Consider the following 25,954-nt stretch of genomic DNA (forward strand, 5'->3'; position numbering starts at 1 on the left):
TTAACTGGCTGAGCCCCCCCAAGCGCCCCCTGGAGGAGTTGCTGATTATTGCTCACTCTTCTCTCCAGCTCACATTGGAACTTTCTTGAGTCCTTAGTTCAGGCAAGGAAGACATGTTGCAGTGGGTTCAAGTGTGGGGTAGCGTGGATCCTGGAGGGCAGGGAAAGAGCTGTTTATACTAAGGAAACGGGCTGGGTTAGGAGATGGGGCTGCCTTCCAATGCTGGGGAAAGAGGGCAGGGTGATCCCCCTTTTGCTATGCACCCCCATCCCTGGTCATCCAGCCCATTGTTGTGGCTAGAATGACTTCTGGTTCTTCTGGCTCAGGAAGGTGCCCCACGGACCTGTTTTTCTCCCTGATATCTCCACATCAGGCGTACATGCCGCTTCCCCACAGCACACAGGAGAATAATGAGGCACAAACAAGTCAGCTCCAAGAGAAAGGGAGCAGGGGTGGAAGCAGCACATACACATGCTGGTGTTGCCAGGACATGTTGGTGACCTGACCTTGGAATAGGTGGTTTTCCTGTCTGTCTCTTTCCAGCCTGGGAACAGATCAAGGTCTCCAGACTAAGATAGAGAGGACTAATGTGACTGCTCCTTGGAAAATCAAGTGTGCTTGGCCTGAGTTTCTAGCATATAATTCGAGACTCACTGGCGGTCGTTGAGTTCAACTTCTACCTTTTACAGGATAGGAAACTGGGGCCCGGAGAAGGGGCTTGGCCAGGCTGAGCCCGGCCAGGCACCCAGTCTTCTGACCCCAGCAAAGAGTCCATCACCCGTCATGGCCCAGGGGCGCTGCAGTACGGCTGCTGCCTGAGTCACCTCTACCCACTAGCCGGAACGTGGGGGATCCCTCACAAGTCCCAGGTGAGGGGACCGGCCCCAAACCACACGCGAGTGAGTCCCCGTTCTCGATTTCCTCGAACCTTCGCTACACCTTGTTACAGGCCAGCGGGCAGCCCTGTGGGAGGCCACCTGTTGATCACGGGCGTGAGCAAACCCGTGAAGCCACCAATCGCGGAGACCCAGGCTTGCCCGCGCGGGTGGGAGGAGAGAGCGCGCGGGCGCCGAGAGCGCGCGGGCGCCGCGCAGGGCGCGTGCGCCGCAGCCCCGGGCTCCCATTGGCTCCTGCGGATTGGGAGGCGGGGCCGTGCGCGTCGCGCTTCCTCCGCCCCAGCTTCCGCGTCGCAGTCCCGGGAGCTGGTTCCTGAGCGGGTCCCGGAGTCCTCGCCCACTTCAGGGCGGGAGCCAGAGCTGGGGGTCGGGCTCAGACCCGGAGCGTGGGCTGAAGCGGCGGGCACTGACTCCCCGCGAGGTGAGTTTACGGCGGCGCCCTGCGCGGGTTCCCGCCCCGGGTGGGAGGAAGGGCTCCGTGCCCTGAGCCGGCATCCCGGCCGGCCGAGCTTCGACCCCGCTCCTGACCATCAGTGCCCTGACCCTTCCCACCAGCCTCGACCTCGAGGGGGCTGAAGATCCACTGCTCTGCCCACCGGTGCCTCTAGCTAATGCTGTTCACTTTCGCAGATCAGCCGGGACTCCGCCCTTCTTCAGTGGGAGCTTGAGGAGCTCCCCAACCCTCAATCCCTGGACCCCCCAGTAACCGTTCTTTCTCTTTCTCTCTGCAGATGGACGGGACAGAAGGCAATGCTGGGCAGCCGGGCCCCGCTGAGCGGTCCCATCGTAGCAGCGTGTCCTCCGTGGGAACCCGAGGTGGGTCCCTGTCCCCATCCCCTCCTATCTATATGGAGCTGAGGCCCCAGCCCTGGGGAAGTGGCCCTGGCTTGTCGTCTCTTTCATTAGAGAGAATTTTAGGTATTCATTAACAAATAAGGTCTATGGAGGTGTGGAGAAGTGATAGAAGACAGAGCTGCCGCCGGGCTTTGTCACTAGGCTGTTGGCCAAGGTGGGTTCTGTTCTTGAAATTCCCGTTTCTCATTTGTAAAAGGAGCAAGTCTTGCCGAGCTGTGAAATTCAAACAAAATCTCATGAATGGAAAGGGATGCGTTCAGGTTCTTTGATTTCTTTCTTGCAAAAAGCGGTTTGAAAGCAGGGGTCATTATTTTCATTTTATAAGGAAGGAAATTGGGCCCTAGAGAGATTATTAAGTCACTAGGTCCTGGAGCCTGTCCTGCCTCAGTTGTCCCTACCTGAAAAGTGAGTCTGAATCACAGCCTCCTGGAGATGATTTTATGGTCCGTCAAGAAAGTAGCGGGTATGGCAGAACAGACTGGAAATCCGAAATATGCTTTCACTTGTGTCAATGATAAACTACGCCTTTGCCTTTCATAGGTTTCACCCGCATTTGACCCACAGCCATGCTTTGAGAGAGGGGTGTTCGCCCTGCTTTACAGATGAGACAATTGACATTGCTGAAGTCAGCCTGCTAGCCGGGGCCCAGGCTAGGACTGGCCTCTTTTTTTTTTTTTTTTAAGATTTTATGTATTTATTTGACAGAGATCACAAGTAGGCAGAGCAGCAGCAGCAGATGGGGTGAGTGGGGGGAAGCAGGCTTCTCACTGAGCAGAGAGCCCGACGCGGGACTCGATCCTAGGACCCCGAGATCATGACCTGAGCCGAAGGCAGAGGCTCAACCCACTGAGCCACCCAGGTGCCCCTCTCCTGGCCTCTTTAGACAGTCCTGAAAGACTATGTTATTGAGTCCTGAGGCATGAAGAATCGTATGGAAGCTGAGCCCTGGAAATTGCTTTACCCCGGGGCAGCCTTAGGAATCCTCAATTCCGTCTTAGGCTGGGCCAGAGAGAGACAGCCACTCGCCTAAGCATAACAGTGGGTTGGCAGCTCTCCTGCTTCCCAGCCTGATATGCCAACTCCTATAATCTCAGGATGGGTTCTGCCTGTCTCTGCCTCAGTCCCCACCTGTGGAATGTTCTCTGTCAAGGAAGAAGCCCAGCCAAGTCCTTGGGGCTGCCAGGAGAGTGTGTGGGAATACAGTGGCCAGCCTTTGGGAGTTAGGGTGGGGCTAGGTTGGTTCCTGGGCCAGAGTTGCAGGATTTCTGGGTGGTTTGAGGGTCTCGAGTAAGTCTTAACAGCACTCTTCACGGGGTCCTTTGGGGCTGCTGGGGCTCTGCCTCTGGGTGTAGCCTTGGTCACCCCAAGGTGCAGGGAGAGGCCTCCAGCCCCAGTGAGGGGTAGAGGGGTTCCATGCCTAGGGAGCAGACCCAGCTGACCCCGCCTAGCCTCCGTTGCAGCAGCTGACGTGCTGGTGTACCTGGCGGATGACACAGTGCTGCCCCTGGCCGTGGACAACCTGCCCTCGCTCAGTGCCCACGAGCTGCACCGGGCTGTCCGTGAGGTCCTGCAGCTCCCGGACATCGCCCTGGACGTCTTCGCACTCTGGCTTGTGTCCCCTCTGCTGGGTAAGGCTTGGCTGTGAGAAGCCCAGGCTGGAGGGTCAGAAGGGCAGTGACCAGGGGCTGGGGAGGGGGCCGCTTCCAAAACCTCCGGCTGCTGTGCATCAGGAGAAGGTGAGACGTAGGTGGGACCTACAGCTAGCCCCCACTTTTAGGGCCCGGAGCCCTGAGAGGACACCTGGCTCTTCTGCGACCCCTCTTCTTTCTCTCTGCTGGTGGCCGAGAAGGGTCAATCCTGGCCCTCAGCCTCCGTGGTGCTGGAGCCTGGGGCATCGGGGGAACAGGATTAGGGGACAGGGAGGGAGGGAAGAGATCCGTGTTCGTGGAGTACATGGTCTGTGCTGCAGCCCGAGTGGGCATTTCTTGAGTGAAATCCCTCCTTACCCTCATGGCCCCGGTCTGTGCTGCAGATGAAGAAGGTGCGGTGTGGAGTGATGGGTTCCGGGAGTAGTAGGACTCAGATCAGAGTGGCAGCCTGGTTGGCCCCCCTCAGCCAGCCTCTTTGAATTGAATCCTGCTTGAGGGCAGGGAGGGAGGTGGGACCTGGCCCGGGAAGCAGCCAGCCCCGCAGGTGGGGAGGGCAGGACAGGCAAGAACCCGGCTCTCCTGCAGCCCTGCTTGGCTTCCCCAGGACCACCTGTGTCCTGGCCTTTCAGGCTGAAATCCCAAGGCGGGGGCGGGGGGGGGGGCAGGAGTGGGGGAAGGGGAGGTCTCTGGGGCCTCCGCATAGGGCCTTCAGCCTGCTGGTTCACACAGGAAGGGGGTCAGAGGAGAGGATGCCCCAAGAGGCGCCAGGGCCGGGCATGTCTGCTGAGCTGAGATACTCTCCTTTTTTGTAGAGAACAGGGGCAAGAAGCGGGTGACGGGTCCCTCAGGGCCCCGAGCGGTGACTTCTTTCTTGAGACCGATGGGATTTGTGCCTCTGCCCTACAGGGAGGATCTGTCCCAGCCTAGTGGGGGAGGGAATGCCCCTCCCACGTGTCTCCATCCTGTCCGTGCCCCCCACCATGGAAGCTTCCTGTACAGCTGCTGCTCTCACCCCCCCTCTTCCTGCTGACACGTCTTCTCCATCCGTTCCCCACTCAGCTCAGCTGCCCCTTTCTCAGCCTCCGGGTCTTGGCCCAAACGGTGGGCCCCTTGGTTTGTATCTTTGGGAAGCTGGGGGTGGCTCGCCCCTGTGCTGCCTCAGGCTCCCTGTCCCCGCAGCTGGGCCTCTTGTCTGCTCCTCCTGCTTCCTCCACCCCCACTCCCTCATCGCATTCCTGCTCCCCCCCACCCCGCAGAAACATGAATGGGCTGCCTGTGTGGCCGGCAGGGTCACTCTGGGCCACCGCCCTGTTGGGGACGAGAGTGGCTAGAGGCTCCGGCATGAAGTCAGCGCCCACTTGGTTCCCAGGCTGGGTTTCAGGAGGGCCGAGAGGCCATTTCAGCGCTGACTCAGGTCCCTTGGAACCCTTGGCTACCCCTGACTCAGTGGGGTAAGCAGTGGCAGATGGCCCGGGGCTCTAGGGCAGGGGCAGGGCGCTGTTGGCTGGAGCCGCACTGCAAGCTGGATGTTCAGGAAGTTTGTCCTTCTCAGTGCCCTTGTCGCTCTGTATGGAACCGGTTCCAGGGACCATCAGTTTCATTTGGGTGAAAGTCTCCAGATGAGAAGGCCCCATCGGACACCGCGGGGCCAGTGTCGTGCTGTGATCCTGGGAGTCCTCTGAGCTGCTGGACGGGCTGTGGGCAGAAGGAAGGGCACCGTTGTCCCGGCTCCATTCCCCTCCTTAGTGTCTTCAGGGGTCCCAGCTGGTCAAGTACACTGTTCACTTCACAAGTATGTGTAGAACCACACAGACCCCCCCACACACACACACACCCCACTGCGCTGGCTGGCACTCTAAGCGCTGGGGACACTGGGAGCAGGACTAAAGGCGTCCCGCTCTCAGGGTCCTCGCAGTCTAAAGTCTGGTACAGGAGCTCGGGTCCTGGTTTAGCTGCTGACTCTTGGGGGCTTGGGTGGGCACTGGCCCTCTTTGGGTTTCAGTTTTCCACCTGTCCTTGGATGGTCTCCGTGCCGCCCAGCTCTGGTGTCCTGCGAGCGTCCAGGCAGAGAGCCCACGGCGGCCCTGCTGAGTGACCGGGTCGGTGGGGTTGCAGAGGGAGCCTCTCCTGGAGGGGAGAGGACGCTGCTGCTGGGGTTGCACGGCCAGTGCCCCCTCTGGGGAGGGGTGAGGCAGAGATGGGGACACATGGGTGTGGTCAAGGATCCACGTTGGATGGGGGGTTGAGGAGCCACTGGGGAGTGTGAATGGGAGAAACGGAGAAAGGGGTGTGAGGAAGCTGATGGCAGGGGTGGGTGGGAGAGGCTGCGGGCAGGAGCGAGGCCAGTGTGGGGGTTGTGGTTCCTGTTTCGGGTTAACATCAGGGACCAGATGGAAGTCCAAAGAACAGAGATGGGGACTCTTGACTTTAAGCTGGTGGGATAAGGCACTGGACCCTCTGCCCTCTGCTGGGAGGTCAAGAGGGGAGCTAGGGGTCAGAAGCGAGGTCGGAAGGCAGGGGAAACCAGGTGATGGCATAGATGTTGCCATTCCCTGCTCCTTGACCTCCGGAAGCCATGCTCATTCATCACTGATTGCTTAGAAATGACCTCTGCTTCTCAAAGGCCATGGTCACTGGCACAGGAGATGAAAGCCCTTTCTCATTACTGTTGAGTCTTGGGCCAGCTGGCTGCCCAGTCAAGGGGCTGGGTGTGAGTGGTGCACTTGGCCATTCTGCCCACCTCCGTGAGGGCCTGTGGCGGGCCAGGGGTACAGCAGTGAATGGGACAGAGCCACTCTTGTTGAAGTGACCTGAGGATTCACTGGCTAGTGGGGCAGTGACGGGGGGTGACATCAGATAGTGGTAAATACCGTAAAAGTAACCAAACAGTGTGCAGTTGGCGTGGAAGGTGACGGGGGGCTGCCTTGGTAAAGGGTCTGGAGAAGGAGACACTGGAACCAAGACCTAAGTCAGCCAGCCACATACGGGTCTAGGGCGAAGAGAGTCTGAGGCAGGAGGAACAGGAAGTGCAAAGGCCCTGAGGCACTGACGAGCTGGGAAGGTTCAGTGACTGAAGGGAGGCCTATATAGCAGGAGCAGAGTGGGAGGGGGAGTGAGAAGATGGGCTGGGGAGCTGGATGGCGTGGAATGGACGCTGGGGCTCCGGGGGGAGATGCTGGACATGGGGCCTGCTGAGGGGGAGGCCCAGGCTCTGCCAGGGGCAGGGGAGGGTGGCCCCTCGGGCCTTGGTCACCAGCTTTGTGTTCTGCTTCCTAATGGCCCCGGGGGGTTCATCTGCACCTCCATCCCTGGACCGTCTGTCAGCCATAGCCTCTGTGCTCCAGCCGACCCTTGGTGCCAGAGGGAACGGTCAGAGGCTGGCGCTGCCTGGAGCCTGACCCTCTCTCCCTGGTGTGACTTCGGCAAGTAACTTAACCTCTCTGAGCCTCATTTCTCCCTACGCATGAAATGAGGATAGTGTTACCACAGGGCAGATGCACGTCATCTACTTGAAGTCCTTCTGGAAGCTTCTATCTGCTCAGTTAATGCTGGCCATGACTGGGGCACCGGGGCAGGGGGTTTAGTCAGTTGAGTGACCCACATTTGGTTTCAGCTCAGGTCGTGAGATCGAGCCCCGCATCAGGCTCCGTACTCAGTGGCAAGTCAGGGTGGGGGTGCAATCTGCTTGAGATTCTCTCTTTCCCTCTGACCCCCCCACCCCCTGCAGGTGTGCACACATGCTCTTTCCCCCTCTCTCTGTTGCTCAAATGATAGATAAATAAATCTTAAAGCCACCGACCACGACTGCCACCACCACGTTGCTGTGTCCTCGGGTGGCCGTTGTCCCGCTCAGAGGCTCAGACGAGCTACTTCCTCTCTCTCCCGCAGAGGTGCAGCTGAAGCCCCGGCACCGGCCCTACAAGCTGGGCCGCCAGTGGCCCGAGTTGCTGCTGCGCTTCACTGACGCGCCCGACGACGACGTGGCTGCGGGTTAGTGCTGGGCCCGCCTGGGCCTCCCCGGGCAACCACAGCTGCTCCGGGGACCCGAGGCTTCTCGAAGCCAGAGATTGGGCCCGGGGAGTGGGGAAGCCCAGGCTCTGCCAGGGGCGGGGGGAGGGCAGCCCCTCGGGCCCCCGGGCCTCAGTTACCAGCTTTTACGGGTTCCTTGGGGGGAAGGCAGGGGAGGGTGGCGTGGGGTGACGTCGAGATAAACCAGGTGTCCCACTCTCGGGACGGCCCTCAGGTTCTGGCAGTTGTGGTGCAGGAAGGCGGCACTGGACCTGTGCGGGGAGAGGGCTGGGCCGGACCGGGGGGCCAGGCAGTGACCCCCAGCCTCTCTCCTCAGATGAGCCTTCCCTGCAGTTCCGAAGGAACGTGTTTTTCCCAAAGCGGCGGGAGCTCCAGGTGAGACCGTGAGCCCCGGGTGGGACCACCCATCTCCGGGGTCCTGTGTCCCTAGACCCCTGGACACGGGTGCGGCGGCCCAGCTGAGCGGCCCTTCCCCACCCCCCCGGCCCACAGATCCACGATGAGGAGGTCCTGCGGCTGCTCTATGAGGAGGCCAAAGGCAACGTGCTGGCCGCACGGTACCCGTGCGACGTGGAGGACTGTGAGGCCCTGGGCGCCCTGGTGTGCCGCGTGCAGCTCGGGCCCTACCAGCCGGGCCAGCCCACAGCCTGCGCCCTGAGGTGAGGGCCGGTGTGACCCGAGGCAGGGGCCTGCGGCGGGGAGGGCTGCCCTGGAACCCTACTTCCACGCAATCTTCCAAGATCCGGAGTCAGGAGACCTCGGCCCTAGGGCTGGCCCTGATACTGTGTGGCCTTGGGCAAGTCACCCCACCTCTCTGAGCCTCTTTGCCAGCTTTGTCCCAAACTCCAGGGAGGAGGCTCCATTCCTCAGACACCAGCACGCGGGCTCTGCGCTTCCCCCTCCCTCAGCCCCGCTCCTCACTGTGCGAATTGACGATGCCCTGGGAGCAGACCAGGCCGTTCTCAGATCTCCGTGAACCATGATCCTGAGGGTCACAGATAAGCCCAGTGGAGAGGAACTTCAGCACAGCCTGCTCCTAGGCTCCCCCCACCCCAGCACTGCAGGGAACAGTGTTGGGGGAGGTGATGTGCAGAGACAGGGCCCTGTGCCGGGGGGCTGGCAGCCGGGGCCCCACATGGACCACTCTGCTCACTGAGCCTGAGGGCTCCCCGGCAGGGGCTGGTGGCCAGAGGAAATCCAGCCCCGGGGTGTGTCTGCTGCTGTTGCCCCTGATGGCCAGCGCAGCCCAACATGTGTCTATTTGAGGGACTTTGTCGACCTCAGTAACGGAAAGGTCCAGAGGTGGTCCAGGTGTAGTGGGCTCCGGTCGGGTCCCCAGATACCTGTCCTTGGTCCCGTGGCACAGCCCATGCGCTTAGGGCCGGCTCGCACTCAGGCAGGCCAGGGAGCCGCAGCAGTTCCGTATTGGCGGGAGAGGTCTCTCCCCTCACACACCAGACTCCTCAGACTCACTCCAACATCCCCTTCCCCTGGCTGAGCCTCAGGTCCACCCAAAAGGGACACCGTGGCCAGGGTGGTGATGGGCGGGCCCTGAGCCTGCACAGACCCGTAGATGGGAGTGGGAAAGGCCAGGTTTCTAGATGACAGGCGAGAGTTGTTGCTGGAAGAAGGGATGTGGGGGCACAAGCAACAAAAGTGCCCCCGGGAGCTCCGAGAAGGGTGATGGCCCCCTAGACACCCCTCCTCACACCGCCCTACCTCAGCCCTCCCTCCGGCCCGGCCGCATTTGCCGGTGGCCTGGGGCGTTTGGTCGTCCAGAAGGCATAGCAGAGGCACCTCCCCTCCGAGGTGAGAATGGCATCCTCCGCGACACTCGGTGCCAGGTTCAGGCCAGTGCCCTTCCATGCAAGTAGCGGTTAGCATCCTTATTTGATCCATGGAGAACCTCCGAGAAGGTGCTCGCTGCTCCAAGACAGAGCTCTGGCTGTCAGCCTCGCGGCCAGCACACCACCCGCACCACCTGCCTGGGAGCCGCGCGGTTATCCTGAGCTGCCTGCTTTACGGTTGCGTTACTGGAAACCTCTTTTCCTTCTCCAGCCTGTGCTGACAGATTGTGGGTTGGTGGTGGGCTTTGCTTTTGTTTTTAATATATCCGTGTTTGGCAGGAAATACGTGGAAAGCTGTAGATCACTTGCCTCACGTTTTCTTCTTTGTCAAAGTTCCACTAACTCAGAAATCTAAACCTTCCTGACTCAGTGGTGGGGCGCTGTGCTGAAACCCTCCAGCCACGGGCTGTCTGAGCAGGGGGCCTGGCTGCAGCTCCCCTCTTGGTCTCCTGGCCTGCCCTTTAGGCCAGTCACCCTCCAGGCGTGCTTGCTGGGCCCGCGGTGCTGGTCCGGGGCGGTCCTGATCTGGGACCTCGCTTGCCCTTGCCCAGGAGCAGGCCACACCCTGAGGCCCTCAGCCCCGGAGCCCCTCCTCATGCCGGGCCCCCATCTTCCTTCCTCTGCAGGGAGAAGCTGGACTCCTTCCTCCCCGCCCACCTCTGCAAGCGGGGCCACGGGCTCTTTGCTGCCCTCCGGGGCCGAGGGGCCAAGGCGGGCACAGGCGAGCAGGGACTGCTGAGTGCCTACTGCCAAGTAAAGGAAGCGGCCGGCAGTGACGGCGAGCATGGGGCCTCCCTGAGCCCCCACTACCGCGCCTACCTCCTCAAGAGCCACGAGCTGCCCTTTTACGGGTGAGCGAGTCCCTGACTGTCCTTGTCACGGGCCACTGCAGCCCTGGGCTGTCCCCTTCCCCTGACAGCCCAGCACTCTCTCTTGGCCTTGGCCAGCACAGCCTACCAGGGTGCCTGTCCCTGCGCCAGCCAAGCTCTGTTGTCACGTGAGGTGTGTCTTCACGCCAGCACCTTGGGCCCCGCGGGTACCAAGCTAGACCTGTCCTCCCGTCACAGGCCAGGCCCCCAGACGGGTCCTCTGCCTCCACCTGCCACAGCCGCGGTGTGGGCGGACCTGCTGACCTTCTGTTGAGCCAGTTCTGCCCTCACGCTGTCCACAGTGGCTCGGTGGCTCTCGTGTACCTACTGGTGGCCTTTTCGGCGCTACCAGTAACTTGGTAGCAGAGAGGCCTGGCCCGTGCCTGGTGAGGCTGACGTTCCGATGGGACAGGAGACGGCAGCAGAGGTAGGAACAGACTGCAGGATGGCAGGGTCCACAGCCGGGTGACCAGTGAGGAGAGCGTGATGGTGCTCCGCCAGGGAGCTGCGGCCCAGACCAGCCGGTGGGGACGTCGGCAGGGAGACATGGTCAGGTGGCGGAAACGCTGCGGGCAGAGTAGGCAGAATTTGCTGAACAGACGTGTGGTGGAACGAATGAAGACAAGGAGATGGGACTTCAGGGGGTCTGGTCTGTGCAACTGGGGGATGGCATCGCCAGCTGAGGTGTCCTGGGCCAGGGCGCAGGCTGGGGAAGGTCACGGGTTTGGTTGTGGATGTGTCAATCTGGAGATACTCGCTACATACTCGGTGGCCATTCTGAGCGGACGTGTAGGTTTCTGAGTCTAGAGTTGGGTCATAATTGGTGGGTATCAGCATCTGGGTGGTTTAAACGCGGAGCCCCAGGATTTGGCCGAGGAGGTGGGTGTGGACCAGGCGCAAGGAGGCCCCAGGCCAGCGAGGCTGGTCTCTAGGTCTGGAGGCGGGTCTCTACAAGCCAGGCCAAGGGGAATGCAGGGCAGGAGGAAGTGACCAGGCGTCCCGTGCTGCTGCTTCCCTGTCAAGTTCAACATCCCCTGTGCGGCCGATAGTGGACCTTGGCTCCAGCATCACGGGGTAGCAGGGGGTGGAGGAAGAGTGAGAACAGACCGGAGACAGCAAGTGTGACCAGCGCCTTCAGGGGTCAGCGCCATGGAATGGAGGCAAGAGATCCAGCGTTTGTGGCTGGAGTGGGAGAGAAGGTCTTTCGTTTTTATAGTGGGTGAAATGCGTGTGTGCAGACAGCAGTAGCGGGTGACCATGGGTAGGCGAGGGCAGGCAAGCGGCTGCTCTGGGTCAGTTCAGTGATCTGTGAAGTCGGCATCTCGGCCGTTTGCGGACCTTGTCAAGGTCTTGCAGGAGTGAGACTCTTCATGGGAATCAGAGGCAGCACGTGCTTGTGTCCAGGCCCGCCTCGGTGCAGGGGTGCAGGCAGGGGTGCAGGCAGTCAGACAGCGGGACTCGGCGAGGGCTCTGGCTGAGCCTGGCGCAAGGGGGCAACGGGCCAGGCAGCCAGGGGAGGTTGAAGGCCGTGACAGGACCGGGGAGAGGCGGCGGCTCGGTGACATGGCATGCCAGGGCCCTACACCGTACCCTTCCCAGTGTCGAGCCCCAAGGCCTCCCGGGGTGGGGCCCCCCACACAGGTGCAGCCGGACCCCACTCCTGCTGAAGGGTCTTGGCCTGACAGTGGGCTGCAGGGCTCTCCCCACCCTGCCATGGCCTGGCCGCCTCCTGCAGCCTCAGCCCGAGTCCTGGGGCTCCTGGCCGTTCCCTGGACATAACTGGCTACCCCACGCCCAGATTCACTCTCTTCCCTCTGTCTGTGGTGCGCACCCTCCCCTGTGCCCCGCAGTTCCTCCCCTGCCCATTCACACCTTTCTGTCCTGCATGACCAGCACCGATGCCGCCACCTCCAGGAAGCCTCCCTCCCGCCCTACTCTGTTTTCACGGAAACTTCAGTTACCAAAACAGCTTAAACGTCTCATGTGCCCGGGGCAGGGCCTGGCCAGAGCACCATGGCAGCAGAGCCCAGACCCTGGACCGTCTTTTCCTGGTGCCTGAGGTGACAGGCTAACAGCGGTTCCCTCCCCAGGTGCGCCTTCTTCCACGGTGAGGTTGACAAGCCGGCCCAGGGCTTTCTGCACCGGGGCGGGCGGAAACCAGTGGACGTGGCCATCAGCCTGGAGGGCGTGCACGTCATTGACAGCAGGGAGAAGGTACCTCTAGCTCACCCAGGGTGGGAGCTGGGTTGGGGGGCAGGGGGCCTCCCTGGAGAGGGAGTGGGGCCCTTACCCAGGCCTTCGCGGTTCCCCTGGGCCCATGGTTGGCCTGGAGGCAGACTGGATGGCTGGTCCGGCCTCCTGTCCTCCGACGTCCCTGGGGCTTTCGGGGGCATCCGGGAGCTTCCTGGGGGTCTGCTGTAGATCAGCCTCTCTGGCAAGCGGGCAGGGGGAGGCTGCAGCTGGGATTAAACCTCTGAGTGGAGGGAGTCCGGCATGGTCTGGCCGCTCTGTTGGACCAGTGGCTGGAGACTAGTTTGCGTTTTCCAGAAAAGCCTCAGGACCAGAAGCTCTCCTGAGTCCCGCTTCTCCCCGCCCCCCCCCCCACCCTCCGTGTTTGGCACAGGCTGTCTCTTGGTTCCCTGCATAGGTCATGTCAGCATCCCACCCCATGGGGTGATTTCTTTGCACTCGGGCAGGAGTCTCTCTAAACCAGCAGGAAGGTGTGGGGTGACTGCTGCTTGTCTCCAGAATGGGACCCAGCACCTCCCTATACTGGTGCTGGGCCCAGAGCCCAGCTTTGCCTCCTGCTGAGATGCTACCCAGCTGGTCTTCTGGAAAAGGTCGCCCCTCCCACCCACATCTTCCTGCACTTGACCCTCCCAGCTGTCCCCGGGCTTGGCCTTGGCCCACAAATGAGAAGTGCTGCGGGTTAGGCCTACCCAGACCGCAGCCCCCCTACCCCGTGAGGGTCTGACGAGAGCAGGGGCACCTCGAGAAACTCATAGGAATTTAGAGTCAGCCTCGGAGGTCAATAGCCTGGCAGGTCGTCCCCTCCTGGTGGCCCCTGAGTAGGAAGGGGAGAGGAGGGGACTCTGCTCAGCTGAAGCCAAGCCCTGCGTCTCCCTCTGGGCAGCACGTCCTGCTGGGCCTGCGCTTCCAGGAGCTTTCCTGGGACCACACGTCCCCCGAGGAGGAGGAGTCTGTCCTGTGGCTGGAGTTCGATGGGGACAACGAGGGCACACCTGTCAACAAGCTGCTCAAGATCTACTCCAAGCAGGTAGTGGGTGTCGCCTGCACGGGTAGGGGTGGGGTGGCCGGGGCTCAGGGCGCCCCAGACTGTTGGAGGCTCCAGGCTGGCCCACAGGGGGTGAGCCGGCTGCTGAGGGCCTGGGGACCCTGGGAGCTGACATCCGCTGAGCTGGGGCCACCATTGAGAGTCAGAAGCTTCCCGGTGCTTTGTGACCAGCCTGCACTGGCTCCCTGTCCTCAAGGCCCCCCGGGAGTTGGGTGCTCTCGGAGGAGGAGCGGGCATGGCAGGGCAAAGGCCCCACCGTGCCTGTGTCTCAGTCCGCTCACCTAGCCCTCGCCCCCGCCCCTCCTGCTCCCAGCCCCGGTCATGGCACAGGCCTCCCTCCCACACTTCGTCCTTTCGTCTTGGCACTGACATGGGTCGGGACGCCTGTCCCTGAAAACACACCTCCGCCCCAGCCGCCATCTGGGGTCTCTGGACCCTCCCCTCCCCCTCGGCACCCCTCTGCAGCCAGTCCTCACCCCTGCACCTCCCAGCCGCAAGCCCAGCGGCCCCTGCTTTGCCAGAGTGGACACGCCTCTGTCCTCCAACCCCTTGACCTCAGAGAGGTCAAGAGCTCAAGCTTGACCATGAGCTCTTGGACCCTCCTGTCCCCTCGCATGGCTCCTGTGACCCACTGCCCTAGCGTCCCTGAGCTCTTCCCTCTCACAGCTCTGATCCTCGGCTGGTCCCACCTTTCTGCTGATGACTCCATAACTTCTACATCACTAGGCTAGACTTCTTTTTTATTTTTATTTTTAACATTTAATTTATTTATTTGAGAGAGAGAAGGAATGAGCAGAGTGGAAAGGGAGAGGGAGAAGCAGGCTCCCCACTGAGCAGGGAGCCCGATGCGGGGCTCGATCCCAGGACCCTGAGATCATGACCTGAGTCAAAGGCAGACAATTAACCAAGCCGCCCAGGTGCCCTAGATCCCCCCCCTTTTTTTTTTAAAGATTTATTTATTTATTTGACAGAGAGAGAAATCACAAGAAGGCAGAGGCCTAACCCACTGAGCCACCCAGGCATCCCAATCTTTTTTTTTTAAAGTAAATGTTTTATTGAATTATACATAGAGACAAGTGGCCAAATCCTAAGTCTCCCAAATCAGGTTTTCCCGAAATAAACCCATGTAATACCTTTCAGGTTGCAAAATAGAACCAGGACCCCAGAAACCTCTTGAGCCCCCTCCCAGACCTCCCCGCCAAGGGACACCCCATCCTGAAACAGCCTTATTCCACTCTTGAGTCGTTCCACCTGGTTTGAACCTTCTAGCAGCAGGTTCTAGCCGCAATGTGATCCCTTCTGTCTGCTCCATTCTGCTCCGACCTCACCGCAGGCAGTAGCGGCTCGACCTTTCGAGCTGCTCTCTGGTGCACCAGCATCCAAATTCACCACTCTCACATCCCATCACTGAGGGACACTTGGGTTTCCGGTGTGGGACCATTGCCAGCAATGCTGCCACGATCATGGTCACATGTGTCCTGGGTGCGCGTGCGCGGGTGGACACTGGGGAGTGGAAGGACCGGGTTAGCAGGTCAGTACGTGCTCGCGGGGGCGGACATGGCCAGCTGTCCCCAGCAGTCGTGCGGATGCGAGCGCCCTGCCCCGTCCACTCCCCAGCCTGGCCCGTTGTAGCCGCTCTGGAGGGAGAGTCGTGCCATCTCCTTATGTTTTTGTCCTTTATTTTTCAGTCCGTTTCATTGAGGTGTAATTTACAGCCATGTTAAGAGTCTGTTCTGATGCATTAACATGCCTGTGTGACGGCACAGTCAGGCGGAGAACAGCGGATTTGCTAATATCTTCCCAGCCACAACGTGTCTGTTCACACCTTTTGTCAGTTTTTTATTGGGGTTACTTGTGTCACTCTCCAGTGTCTGCATGGCCTTAGTTGGCATTTCCACCACACCCCCACCAACCCCGGGAGCTCCAGGCGCTCCGCACCCTTGCCTACCACGTGGTCTGTGCCAGTCTTGTCTGCCAGTCCCACAGATGCCAGAGGGTGACCTGCCACTGCCACTTCCATGCCCTTGTCCTCGTGACCCATGATGTCGAGCACCTTTCCTTCTGCTCATTCACCGTCCAGACATCATCTCCGGCAGAGCGTCTGCTCAGGGCACCGGGCCATGTTTTCACTGGGTTCGTTTCTTTCCGAGTTGCGAGCGTTCATTCTGTATCTGGCATCCTTTATCAGATACATTTTGCAAACCTTTCAGTCTGCAATTTGACTTTTCATTTTCTTAATTTTTTTGAAGAGATGTTTTTAATTTTGATGGAGTCCATTTTATCAGTTGTTTTTTGTTTTTTTTTTCTCTTGTGCTTTTGGCTTCCTCGGAAGCCTTTGCCTAACCCCAAGTCACAAAGATACTCTGTGCTTTCTTCTAGAAGTTTTTGAATTCTTTTTTTTTTTTTTTTTTAAATTCATGGGAAGCTGGGTGCCTCAGTCGGTTACTCGTCTGCTTTTGGCTCAGGTCGTGATCCCCGGGTCCTGGGGTCCAGTCCTGCATCCGGCTCCCTGCTCGGTAGGGAGTCTGCTTCTCCCTCTGCCTCTGCTGCTCCCCCTGCTTGTGCTCTTGCTCTATCGAGCTCTGTCACATAAATAAATAAAATCTTAAAAAAAAGATTTGGGGGGGCGCCTGGGTGGCTCAGTGGGTTAAGCCACTGCCTTCGGCTCAGGTCATGATCTCAGGGTCCTGGGATCGAGTCCCGCATCGGGCTCTCTGCTTGGCGGGGAGCCTGCTTCCCTTCCTCTCTCTCTCTGCCTGCCTCTCTGTCTACTTGTGATCTCTCTCTGTCAAATAAATAAATTAAAATCTTTAAAAAAAAAAAATTGGGGGCATGTGGGTGGCTCAGTTGGTTGTGTCTGCCTTCAGCTCAGGTCGTGATCCTGGGGTCCTGGGATTAAGCCCTGCATTGGGCTCCCTGCCCAGTGGGGAGCCTGCTTCTCCCTCTCCCTCTCCCCTTGCTTGTGTTCCCTCATGCGCTCACTTTGTCTCTCTAATAATGAGTAAAATCTTTTTAATAAGATAAAAAGATCTTCTAAATTAATAATAATAATAATATAGTAATATTACAAATGTTAACAAATATTAATATTAATTTATACTATTAATACTTAATAAATAAAAAGATTTTATTTATTTGAGAGCGAGCACGCGCGTGTGCATGTGGCGCACAAGCAGGTGGGGGAGGGGCAGAGGCAGAGAGAGAAAAGCAAACTCCTTACTGAGCAAGAAGCCTGACATGGGGCTCGATCCCAGGAACTGGAGATCATGACCTGAGCTGAAGGCAGATGCTTAACTGATGCCTCCATAATTCTTAATAAAATTTCAGAAACTAGGTATTTTATAATTTTAAGTCTGTGGTCCATTTCAAGTTGCTTTTCTCTGTGAAGCGTGATATGTAGCTCAAGATTCTCTCTCTTTTTTCTTTCTGTTCCAGTGTTACTTGTTGAAAAGACTACCCTCTCTTCATTGAATCGCCCTTGTGTCTCTGTTGCAGTTCAGTTGGCTGAGGTGTGTGGGTCTGTTTCTGGACTATCTGTTCTGTGCCCTTGATCTCTGTGTTTATTTTTCACTAATATTACTGCATTGATCACTGAAACTTCATAGTAAGTCTTGAAATCAGGTATTATGATTTCCAGAACTTTGTTTTTTTTTCAAATTTCAAATTTTTGACTATTCTCATTCCTTTGCATTTCCATTTAAATTTTAGGATAAACGTCTTGATTTCTACCCTTCCCCGAAAAAGCCTCCCGGGATTTAGATTAAGATTACGTTGAATCTGTAGATTAATTTGAAGACAGTTGACATCGTAAGTCTTCTAGGCCATTGATTTGTGTGTCTCCATTTGTCTTTGATTTTTTTCATTAACATTTTAGAGTTGTCAGCATACAGATACTGAATGTCTTGTATTTTACTTACCCCTAAGTATTGCTTTGCTTTGCTTTCTTTCTCTTTGTGGTGCTACAATAGATGGCACTTTTTATTTTATTTTATTTTATTTTTTAAGATTTTATTTATTTATTTGACAGAGAGAGATCACAAGTAGGCGGAGAGGCAGGCAGAGAGAGGGGAAGGAAGCAGGCTCCCTGCTGAGCAGAGAGCCCGATGCGGGGCTCGATCCCAGGACCCTGGAATCATGACCTGAGCCGAAGGCAGAGGCTTTAACCCACTGAGCCACCCAGGCGCCTCTAGATGGCACTTTTTAAAATTTATTTTTATTTATATGTTTTTTAGTGACATAAAACTGTATTCTTCTCTAACATAACATTATGGGTAGGCGGTCTAGTCCAGATTTGTTATTGGGAACTCAAGAGTCCTTTAATCTTACTGCCTGCAATGCATATTCTCTTACTCTTAAATTCACCTCATGGGGGTGCATGGGTGGCTCAGTGGTTGGAGAGTCTGCTTTCAGCTCAGGTCATATGATCCCAGGGTCATGGGATTGAACCCATGTCGGATCGCAGTTCTGGGGCAAGCCTGCTTCTCCCTTTCCCCCCCACCCCTGTTTGTGTTCCCTCTCTGGCTGTCTCTCTCTATCAGATAAATAAAATCTTAAAAAAAAAAATTCACCTCATGGTCCAGGATAGCTGCTTCAACTCCAGCCATCACATATGCATGCTAGACAACAGGAACAAGAGGAAGGGAGGAACACTGTGACTTCATTTCAATTTTCAGTTGTTCATTGTGATAGGTAGACATGCAGCTTTTGTTACCTACATACTGATACATCCTGCCACTTTGTTAAACTCACTCACTGGTTCTGACAGTTTTGCTGCAGATTCTTTGGAGTTTTCTCTGCATCAGTGAACAGGGACAGCCATGTTCTGACCTTCTAGTCTGTGTGCCTGTGTCTGTCTGGCCTGATTGCTTTCTCTTGGACTTGTAATACCGTGCGGAGCAGGTGTGGGCAGACATCTGGATGTGCTCCTGACCTCGGAGGGAATTACATTCATTCTTGCTCTAAGTTAGTATATTGGCTGCAGGTTTTTCAGAGACACTGTCATCAGGTCGAGGAAGTTCCCTTCTGTTCCTGGTTTGCCAAGCTTTATCTCGGATGGATATTAATTTTGTCACACGTGGTGTAGTTTCAATGGCGGGCTCCCTGCACCTCGGGGACCGCCGTGCTGTGATTGAGGCTTTGTCCCAGGGGCCTTAGAGGGCTCCCTCTTTGGCTTACAGCCCTGGGCCTCTGTCCCCGCTGGCTGCCCTCCTGTTCTCCAGCCCACTGCCCACTCTGCGTGTGGGGTCTCTTGGTGACAAAAGGCGGGTGCTGGCTGGGTTGTGTTCCTTCAGGGAGGCCTTGGGCTACACTGGATGGGGGCAGGTACCAGCCACTTCTCTGTCCCCGTGGGGCCATCCCCCTGGCCGCTGACCCTGCTACTCCTGGGGGTCCCTTTCTTGGGGGTACGGATCCGCCTCGGTCACTGCCGTAACCCACGGCCTGTCGCCGCACCAGCACGGGGTGGGCGCTCGGTAACTCAGGGACGCCACCGCTGACAGTTTTCTGTCTCTGGATCCGTCCGACCCCTGGGGTCCCCATCACGTGGTGTCCAGACCGTGCTCACTGACACCCGGTCACCTCCCCTTTTCTGGCAACAAGTGTTACATGTCAGGTTTGTTGAGAAGGTAGCGTGGTTGAGGAAGGGGCCGGAGGGAGCCACCCGCCCGCACCCCGTGCTCGGACCACCCCCTGCCTCCTAAGCCTGCAGGTTCTTCTCTCAGCCAAGTCTCCTCCGTTCCTACAGCCCAGCAAGCCCCGTCTGGGCCCGCTGCCTCCCGTCCTCACCCTCCGGTTCCCCCTGAGCTCCCTTCGCCCTCCGGCCCAATGGCAGCAGCCTGGGGCGCTTGGCCTTCCCGGTCTGGGCCTTCCGCCTGGGAAGCTCTTTCTCACCTGCCCCGCCTCCCAGAGCTGAGACGGGGACCCCTGCTCCTCCCCCAGGACTGACATCCATCAGGACGGCCCTGTCCCCGGCCCACAGGCACCCGACTGCCCCCTTCCCCTGCCTTTCTGGTGTAAGTGTGGTGGTTTCGTCTCTGCCCCCCCCCCCACCCCCCAGCAGAAGGGGGGGTCTGTCTCGCTCCACAGAGTATGGAAAGGCTGGGTCTCAGGGAGACCTCAGGTGGCCCCTCTCTCGTCCCCAGGCCGAGCTGATGAGCAGCCTCATCGAGTACTGCATTGAGCTGAACCAGACTTCAGAGCCCGCCGCCCCCCCGGAGAACGTGTCCGGCGCCCCCTCGGCCACGGGCTCCCCGCCGCCCCCCGCTCAGCGCCCCCCTCTGCGCAGGCAGGGCAGCGTGGTGAGCAGCCGCCTCCAGCATCTCTCCACCATCGACTACGTGGAGGAAGGTGAGCGCGTGCGCGCGCTGCGGGGAGCCCCGGCGACTGCGCACTGGGGGTCCAGCTGGCAGGGACCTAATTGGGGGGAGGGGGCGAAGCCAGGGGAGGGTCGTGTCTCGTGAGCTCTGGGTCTCCGGCAGGGGAGGTCCTTTTCTGTCCCGGTCCCTGCCGTGTCCACAGATGTGTTCCCCACGGCTGTGCCCGAACAGGACACACTGGAAACTTCCGACGTCCGTTATTTGAGGTGTGGGTACAGAAGCAGCGGGGCCACGTCCGGTGGAGTCAGGGCCGCGGGTACACGGGCGGTGTCTCAGACCGGGCCCGGAGCAGACACATTTGTGGAAGAACTGGTGACATCCGGAAGGTTGTCGTCCAGTCAACTGTGTGGCAGCGCGGTTCATTTTTTAATTTTGGCAAACATGCGGCGGTAACGGAGGGAGCCAGCCAGCACCGGGAGAAGCCGGAGGAGGCCATCTAGGAACGCTTCATTTTCTCATCTCTGGGCCTTCTGGATAAATCCAGAATTATTCCAAAATAAGAAGCTTTTATTTTTTTGTTTTAAGATTTTATTTATTTACTTGACAGAGATCACAAGCAGGCAGAGAGGCAGGCAGAGAGAGAGAGAGAGAGGAGGAAGCAGGCTTCCCACTGAGCAGAGAGCCTGATATGGGTCTTGATCCCAGGACCCCAGGATCATGACCTGAGCGGAAAGCAGAGGCTTTAACCCACTGAGCCACCGTGAGGCACCTGCCCCCAAGGAGGTTTTAAATGTAGTAACTAAGACCTGGATTTAAGGAGCAAGATGTAGGGGCTCCTGGCTGACCCAGTCAGTAGCGCATGGAACTCTTCACGTCGGAGCTGTGTTTGAGCCCCATGTTGGGTGTGGAAATAAATTTTATTTTATTTTAAAGATTTTACTTATTTATTCGACAGAGAGAGATCACAAGTAGGCAGAGAGGCAGGCAGAGAGAGAGAGAGAGGAGGAAGCAGGCTCCCTGCTGAGCACAGAGCCCAATGCGGGACTCAATCCTAGGACCCTGAGATCATGACCTGAGCCAAAGGCAGAGGCCCAACCCACTGAGCCACCCAGGTGCCCCTGGAAATAAATTTTAGAAATAAAAATTAAAAAAAGATTTTAGAAATCAAATCTTTAAAAAAAAAAAAAGAAAATCTTTAAAAATAGATAATTAGCAGGGGATGCGTGGGTGGCTCAGTGGGTTAAGCCTCTGCCTTCGGCTCAGGTCATGATCCTGGGGTCCTGGGATCGAGCCCTGCATCAGGCTCTCTGCTCAGTGGGGAGCCTACTTCCCTCCCTCTCTCTCTGCCTGCCTCTCTGCCTGCTTGTGCTCTCTGTCAAATAAATAAATAAAATCTTCTAAAAAAAATAAATAAAATATTTTATTTATTTGAGAGAGAAGGCATGAGCAGGGGGAGGGGGTTCGGCCCCAGGACCCTGAGATCATGACCAGAGCTGAAGTCAGATGCTAGATGCTTAGCTGACAGAGCCGCCCAGGCACCCCAAGCATGTCATTTTTATAATCAGGAAAAGCAAAACAATTTTTCTGTAACATAACCATTTTCTACTATTGTAGTCTTCCTTAGTGTGGCTAGCAGGTGTCGCCTGGCTCCCTGTTGTGGGACATGACAGTTCCAGTTTTTGGCCACTGCAGACAACATAGCTATAAATTCATGCTGGGAATCTGAACCACTTCCTTGGGATAAATTCCTGGAAACAGGGCTGTGGTGTCCCACGGCGCATGCACCAGCCGCCGTCCAGCCCCTCTTGAGCACACGGCAAGAACTTGTTCTGGTGGGTGTTTGGACCAATTTCAGACCAATTTCATATGCATGGCCATTCGTGTTTTCTTCATGGATTATTGTTCATTTATTTGTGTTGCCTTGTTTTCTTTTGTTGTTTTTTTTTTTTTTTCAAGTTTTTACTAATTTATTTGACAGAGATCACAAGTAGGCAGAGCGGCAGGCAGAGAGGGGGAAATAGGCCTCCCACTGAGCAGAGAGCCCAATGCAGCACTGGATCCCAGGACCCTGGGATCATGACCTGAGCTGAAGGCAAAGGCTTAACCCACTGAGCCACGCAGGCACCCTGTTGTTTGATTTTTAAAATTAACATCTACGCTAATGTGGTATACGTGTTATAGTGAATGAACATGGATACAGTGTTAACTAAAGTCCTTCTTTTTAGCCTAATGTCCTCTCCAGCGGCAGGCTCCCAGCCGGGACGCCACACTGCATTTGCTCGTCAGGTCTCTGTAGGCGCTACTGGGCTGCAAGGGTTTCTCAGATTTCCCTGGGTTTTGGTGACCTTGAAGGTTTAGAGGAAGACCGCTCGGGACAGCATAGGGGGCCACGTGACCGGAATTTGCCGGATGCTTTCTCCATACGTAGGCAGGGGTTGTGGGCTGGGGAGGAAGGTCCCAGAGGTAAAGTGCCATTTTGATCTCATTCTATCAAAGTTGCGTCATCAATATGACTTAGGACGGTTGGTGTTGACCTTGTCACCTGGCCTGAAATTTGAACTTGTGAGACTTTTTGACTTACTGAGGCGCACCTTTGGCCCACCATGCATGCTGTAGGTGTTGTATTTCTTTGGTCTGTTCTTGAACCAGTTTGAGCAGAAGCCCCTGGAACAGCGTGGCTGGCCCGGCATCGTGTGCAAACCTGGGTTTGCCTGTGATTAGGGAGGCCGGCCCCACAGCTGGACGAGCTAGGGTCCCCGGCTCCGATGGCTCCCGGCTGCAACGAGTGGGGACTCCGTCTGATCGGGCTCTGGCGGGAGCCAGCCCCCGGCGCCTCTGGGGTCCTGGACCGCTGCCCCCCAGGAAGCCTTCCCTCAGCGCGGGCCTCCTTCTCCCATGACAGGTCAGCAGATCAAGCGGGTGAAGCCGAAGCGCACCACGTCCTTCTTCAGCCGGCAGCTGTCCACCAGCCAGGGGAGCTACACCGTGGTGCAGCCCAGCGACAGCCTGGAGCAGGGCTGAGGGCCGCGGCGCCGGGCAGGGGGAGGGCACAGGGGGAGGCTGCCCCTGGACCTGGCCCAGCATTCGTCTCCCAGAGGGGCAGGACCGGGCTGCGGCTCTGGTGTGGGGCAGGGGGGCTCCCTCGGGAGGGAAGGAGTGGCTTGTGCCTGTGAGGGTCCGCGGCCCGCACAGCTGGCGGGGGGACCCCCGCAGGGTCCCGCCTGCCCTTCCGCTGGACTCCGCCCCACGGCTGTCTCAGGACCATCCGAGGAGGCTCTGGCCGCCTCCTGCCAGCCAGGGACTTGCCCTTGTGCCCCTGTCAGGATGGACAGTGTCCCCTGCTCTGCGGTCCTCGGGGGCAGCGCTGACGGCAGGGGGCCACCGAATAGGATTTGGGACCTGTAGGTCCAGTGTGGGTCTTTGGTGACCACATCCCCGCATTCCTCCGCCGCATTCCACCCACGCTGCATGTCCGGGGATGGCTCCGCCGGGTGGCAGGGAGGCAGGCAGACAGGGTGACCGGCTCTGGCTGGCTGGGACTGGAGGGAGCCAGGCAGGGCCTGGCTCGGGAGCCCTCTGTGCCCTTCACTCAGGCCTTGTGGTCTGGACACATTCTGACCGGAAGGAAGTGCCTTTTTGCCAGTCTTTGGGGACAACACAGTGCCGAGAGGTGGATGTCCTGTGTTTGCTCTTTTTTTTCATCTGCTCTAGTTCCACGAAGCCTGGGAGCTCCAGGGTAGCTTGAGGAGGAGGCCCCCACCCACCTCAGAGCTGCCTGCTCTCCCTCAAGATGGCGCCGAGGTGTCCATCCGCCCAACCCCGGGGGCGGCCTATGCGTGGGGACGTCCCGCTCGAGCTGGTCTCTTCTTTCCAGGGACATTGTAAGGAGGCTGGATGTGGGTTGGGCGTAGCTTTTCCCCCTGCTTCACCCTCCTGGCTTCTCCCAGAAGAGCCAGCCTAGAGGGGGTAGAGGAGAGCCGACCCAGCCCCTCTGCGCCTCCATGGTGGGTCCACGGCCCTCCCGGCACTTCTGAGGACTTTCCACAGGCCCAGCCCCGCTGAGCACTGGGCTCTGCTTTGCCCTCCCTCCCTGTGGAGAGCTCTGGCACAGGAAATGCAGACTGGCCTGCCGGCTCAGATGTTCCGAGGTGGGCTTGCCTCCGGCAGCAGGGACTCTGGTGTCGGCTATAATAAATGGGCATCCGCAGCCTTTTGGAATTTCCCACCCAGAGGCCATCTCATCCCCCTTCCCGGAGTCACTGGACCGGAGCGGCCCAGCCCGCCTGGCGCCCAGCCCTCTGGTTCTTTCCTCCCACTCGATGTTTAGACCCAGGTGAATGCTTATCTGTCTGCTGGGCTGGCGGCTGGCCACATGACTTGTTTTCACTCTTCAGTCGCTCCTCTGTTATCTGAGCATCCCTTGTGTGCCATGACCTTTTCTGCCTGCCCTTTAGGACAAAGCAGTATTTTACCAAGTGCCCTTTGAATATTCTCGTTCTTTTGTATCATGTGACTTCTTAATAATAAAATAAATTTCCAGCAAACTTTGGGTGGCTTATGTTATGAAATAAACTAGTGTGTTAATTACACCCTGGGAGTCCATTACAGGCTGCTGGCTTGCTTTGTAGTAAATATTCATCAAGGTACTCAGCTTTGTGGGCTGCCGAGCTGAGCTCGATGGAAAGCCCAGAGGGACATTCTCCAGTCTCCGTGGTTGGTCAGGGACTCCCAGGCTGAGAAGGTCCAGGAGGGGATTGGGGGTTCCTGGTGGGAACCAAGCAGGGAGGTCTGCAGGGAGGCAGGGGGACAAGGAGCTGACAGTGGGCAGGCTGGAGCCTTTGTCCCTGTCCCCTGAGCCTAAGCCATACAGTCAAGGCCTGTTAGACCCCCTGCTGCCCCAGTCCTCCTCACATCCGGGAATGGGGGCCCTGGGCACAGTCTGGACTGCAGCACCTCAGCTGAGAGGCCAGAGAACCCAGGGGGTTTGATTCTCTTGCCCACGCTGAGGGCTCCTCGTGCCCTGGGCCTGGCCAGGGGCATCTTGTTTGCCACAGATCCCGGTGTGGGTAGGCACGGGCTTTGGCCCTGGGGGTAAGCACACCATTTGGGGTCTGCAATTCACACTGTGAACGATTTGGGAGCTCGAAGGAGCAAGCCACGGGGCTGTGTGGCAGCGAGGTCCCGGGACTAGGCCTCTCCCCTAGTCATGCCTCCTGGGGGGGGTCCTCCGCCTGGCAAGGGCAGAGTGGTGCCACGACCGTGGGCACGTACATGAGCCTCCACTTGACCTTTAAGATGGGACTGGTAATAGTACTGTGACTAGGGACACCTGGGTGGCTCAGTGGGTTAAGCCGCTGCCCTCTGCTCGGGTCTTGATCCCAGTATCCGGGGATCGAGTCCTGCATCAGGCTCTCTGCTCGGTGGGGAGCCTGCTTCCCTTCCTCTCTCTGCCTGCCTCTCTGCCTACTTGTGATCTCTGTCAAAAAAAAAAAAAAAAATCCAAATTCTCACCCAAGAGGACGCCACCCAACTGAGAAGCAGCTCCCCTTCTTGGTCTGTGAGGTGCTCTGCCCCCTCTTCTCCAGGCAGGCCTGCTGCCCACGCTGCGGGGGGGCAAAGGGGATCCTACTGCCTCCCCCATGAGCACCCTGGGGTCAGACCATCCGTGTGTTCAATGGTTTTGTAAAATATGCAAAAGAAGGATTTAGAAGATTATTTTTCTGAAAGAGAGGCTCTAGAACTGTTTCAGCTCCAGCCCACACAAATGCTAGCTTGGTCTCTGCCCACCAGACATGCCAGCTCCCCTTGGTTTCTTTGTTTGGTTGGTTGGTTGGTTTTTGTTTTGTTTTGTTTGAAGATTTTATTATTTATTTATGTATTTACTTGTCGGAGAAAGAGTACACGCACAAGCAGGCAGAGAGGCAGGCAGAGGCGGAGAGAGAAGCAAGCTCCTTGCTGAGCAGAGATCCCGATGCGGGACTTGATCCCAGGACACTGGGATCATGGCCTGAGCTGAAGGCAGTGGCTTAACCCACTGAACCACCCAGGCATCCCTCCCCTTGTTTTTAGAACATACCCGCAGCCTCCCCACCTGGGGTCTTCGCTCAGCGCTCCTTAACCCCCTCCCCACCCTGGCGTCCCAGTACACCCCCAGCCCACATTCCCTGCACCCACAGGACTGCCATCCTTGTCCTTGTCCT

At 57.8% G+C, this 25,954-nt stretch overlaps 1 protein-coding gene across 5 annotated transcripts; it reads left to right on the top strand.

Annotated features, from left to right (window-relative positions):
- Positions 1-1,111: 1,111 nt before the first annotated feature.
- FRMD8 (FERM domain containing 8) lies at positions 1,112-24,298 on the top strand. 5 transcript variants are annotated; one of them, XR_014316256.1, is made up of 12 exons: positions 1,112-1,317; positions 1,628-1,712; positions 3,200-3,379; positions 7,289-7,390; positions 7,746-7,804; positions 7,922-8,088; positions 9,903-10,127; positions 12,236-12,359; positions 13,279-13,422; positions 16,876-16,949; positions 19,581-19,785; positions 22,657-24,298. XR_014316256.1 is itself a non-coding variant. In XM_082748525.1 (11 exons), the coding sequence occupies exons 2-11, from the start codon at positions 1,628-1,630 to the stop codon at positions 22,773-22,775; spliced, it is 1,410 nt and encodes a 469-aa protein (XP_082604651.1). In that variant the 5' UTR covers positions 1,130-1,317; the 3' UTR covers positions 22,776-24,298. The 5 variants fall into 5 exon arrangements, 3 of the variants coding, with proteins under 3 accessions (XP_082604651.1, XP_082604652.1, XP_082604653.1); XM_082748525.1 differs by lacking the exon at positions 16,876-16,949 and having other exon boundaries at positions 1,130-1,317; XM_082748526.1 differs by lacking the exon at positions 16,876-16,949 and having other exon boundaries at positions 1,131-1,317; positions 3,212-3,379.
- Positions 24,299-25,954: the final 1,656 nt, after the last annotated feature.

The sequence above is a fragment of the Mustela nivalis genome (genome assembly GCF_964662115.1).
Source record: "Mustela nivalis genome assembly, chromosome: 9".
In the NCBI taxonomy this organism is placed as follows: domain Eukaryota; kingdom Metazoa; phylum Chordata; class Mammalia; order Carnivora; family Mustelidae; genus Mustela; species Mustela nivalis.

Bases quoted from the DNA above. Each gene is read 5' to 3' on its own strand.
- FRMD8 (XM_082748525.1), top strand. From the start codon at position 1,628: ATGGACGGGACAGAAGGCAATGCTGGGCAGCCGGGCCCCGCTGAGCGG. The intron at 3,380-7,288 runs GTAAGGCTTGGC...TCTCTCCCGCAG, and splicing joins GCTTGTGTCCCCTCTGCTGG to AGGTGCAGCTGAAGCCCCGG. The intron at 13,423-19,580 runs GTAGTGGGTGTC...TCTCGTCCCCAG, and splicing joins TCAAGATCTACTCCAAGCAG to GCCGAGCTGATGAGCAGCCT.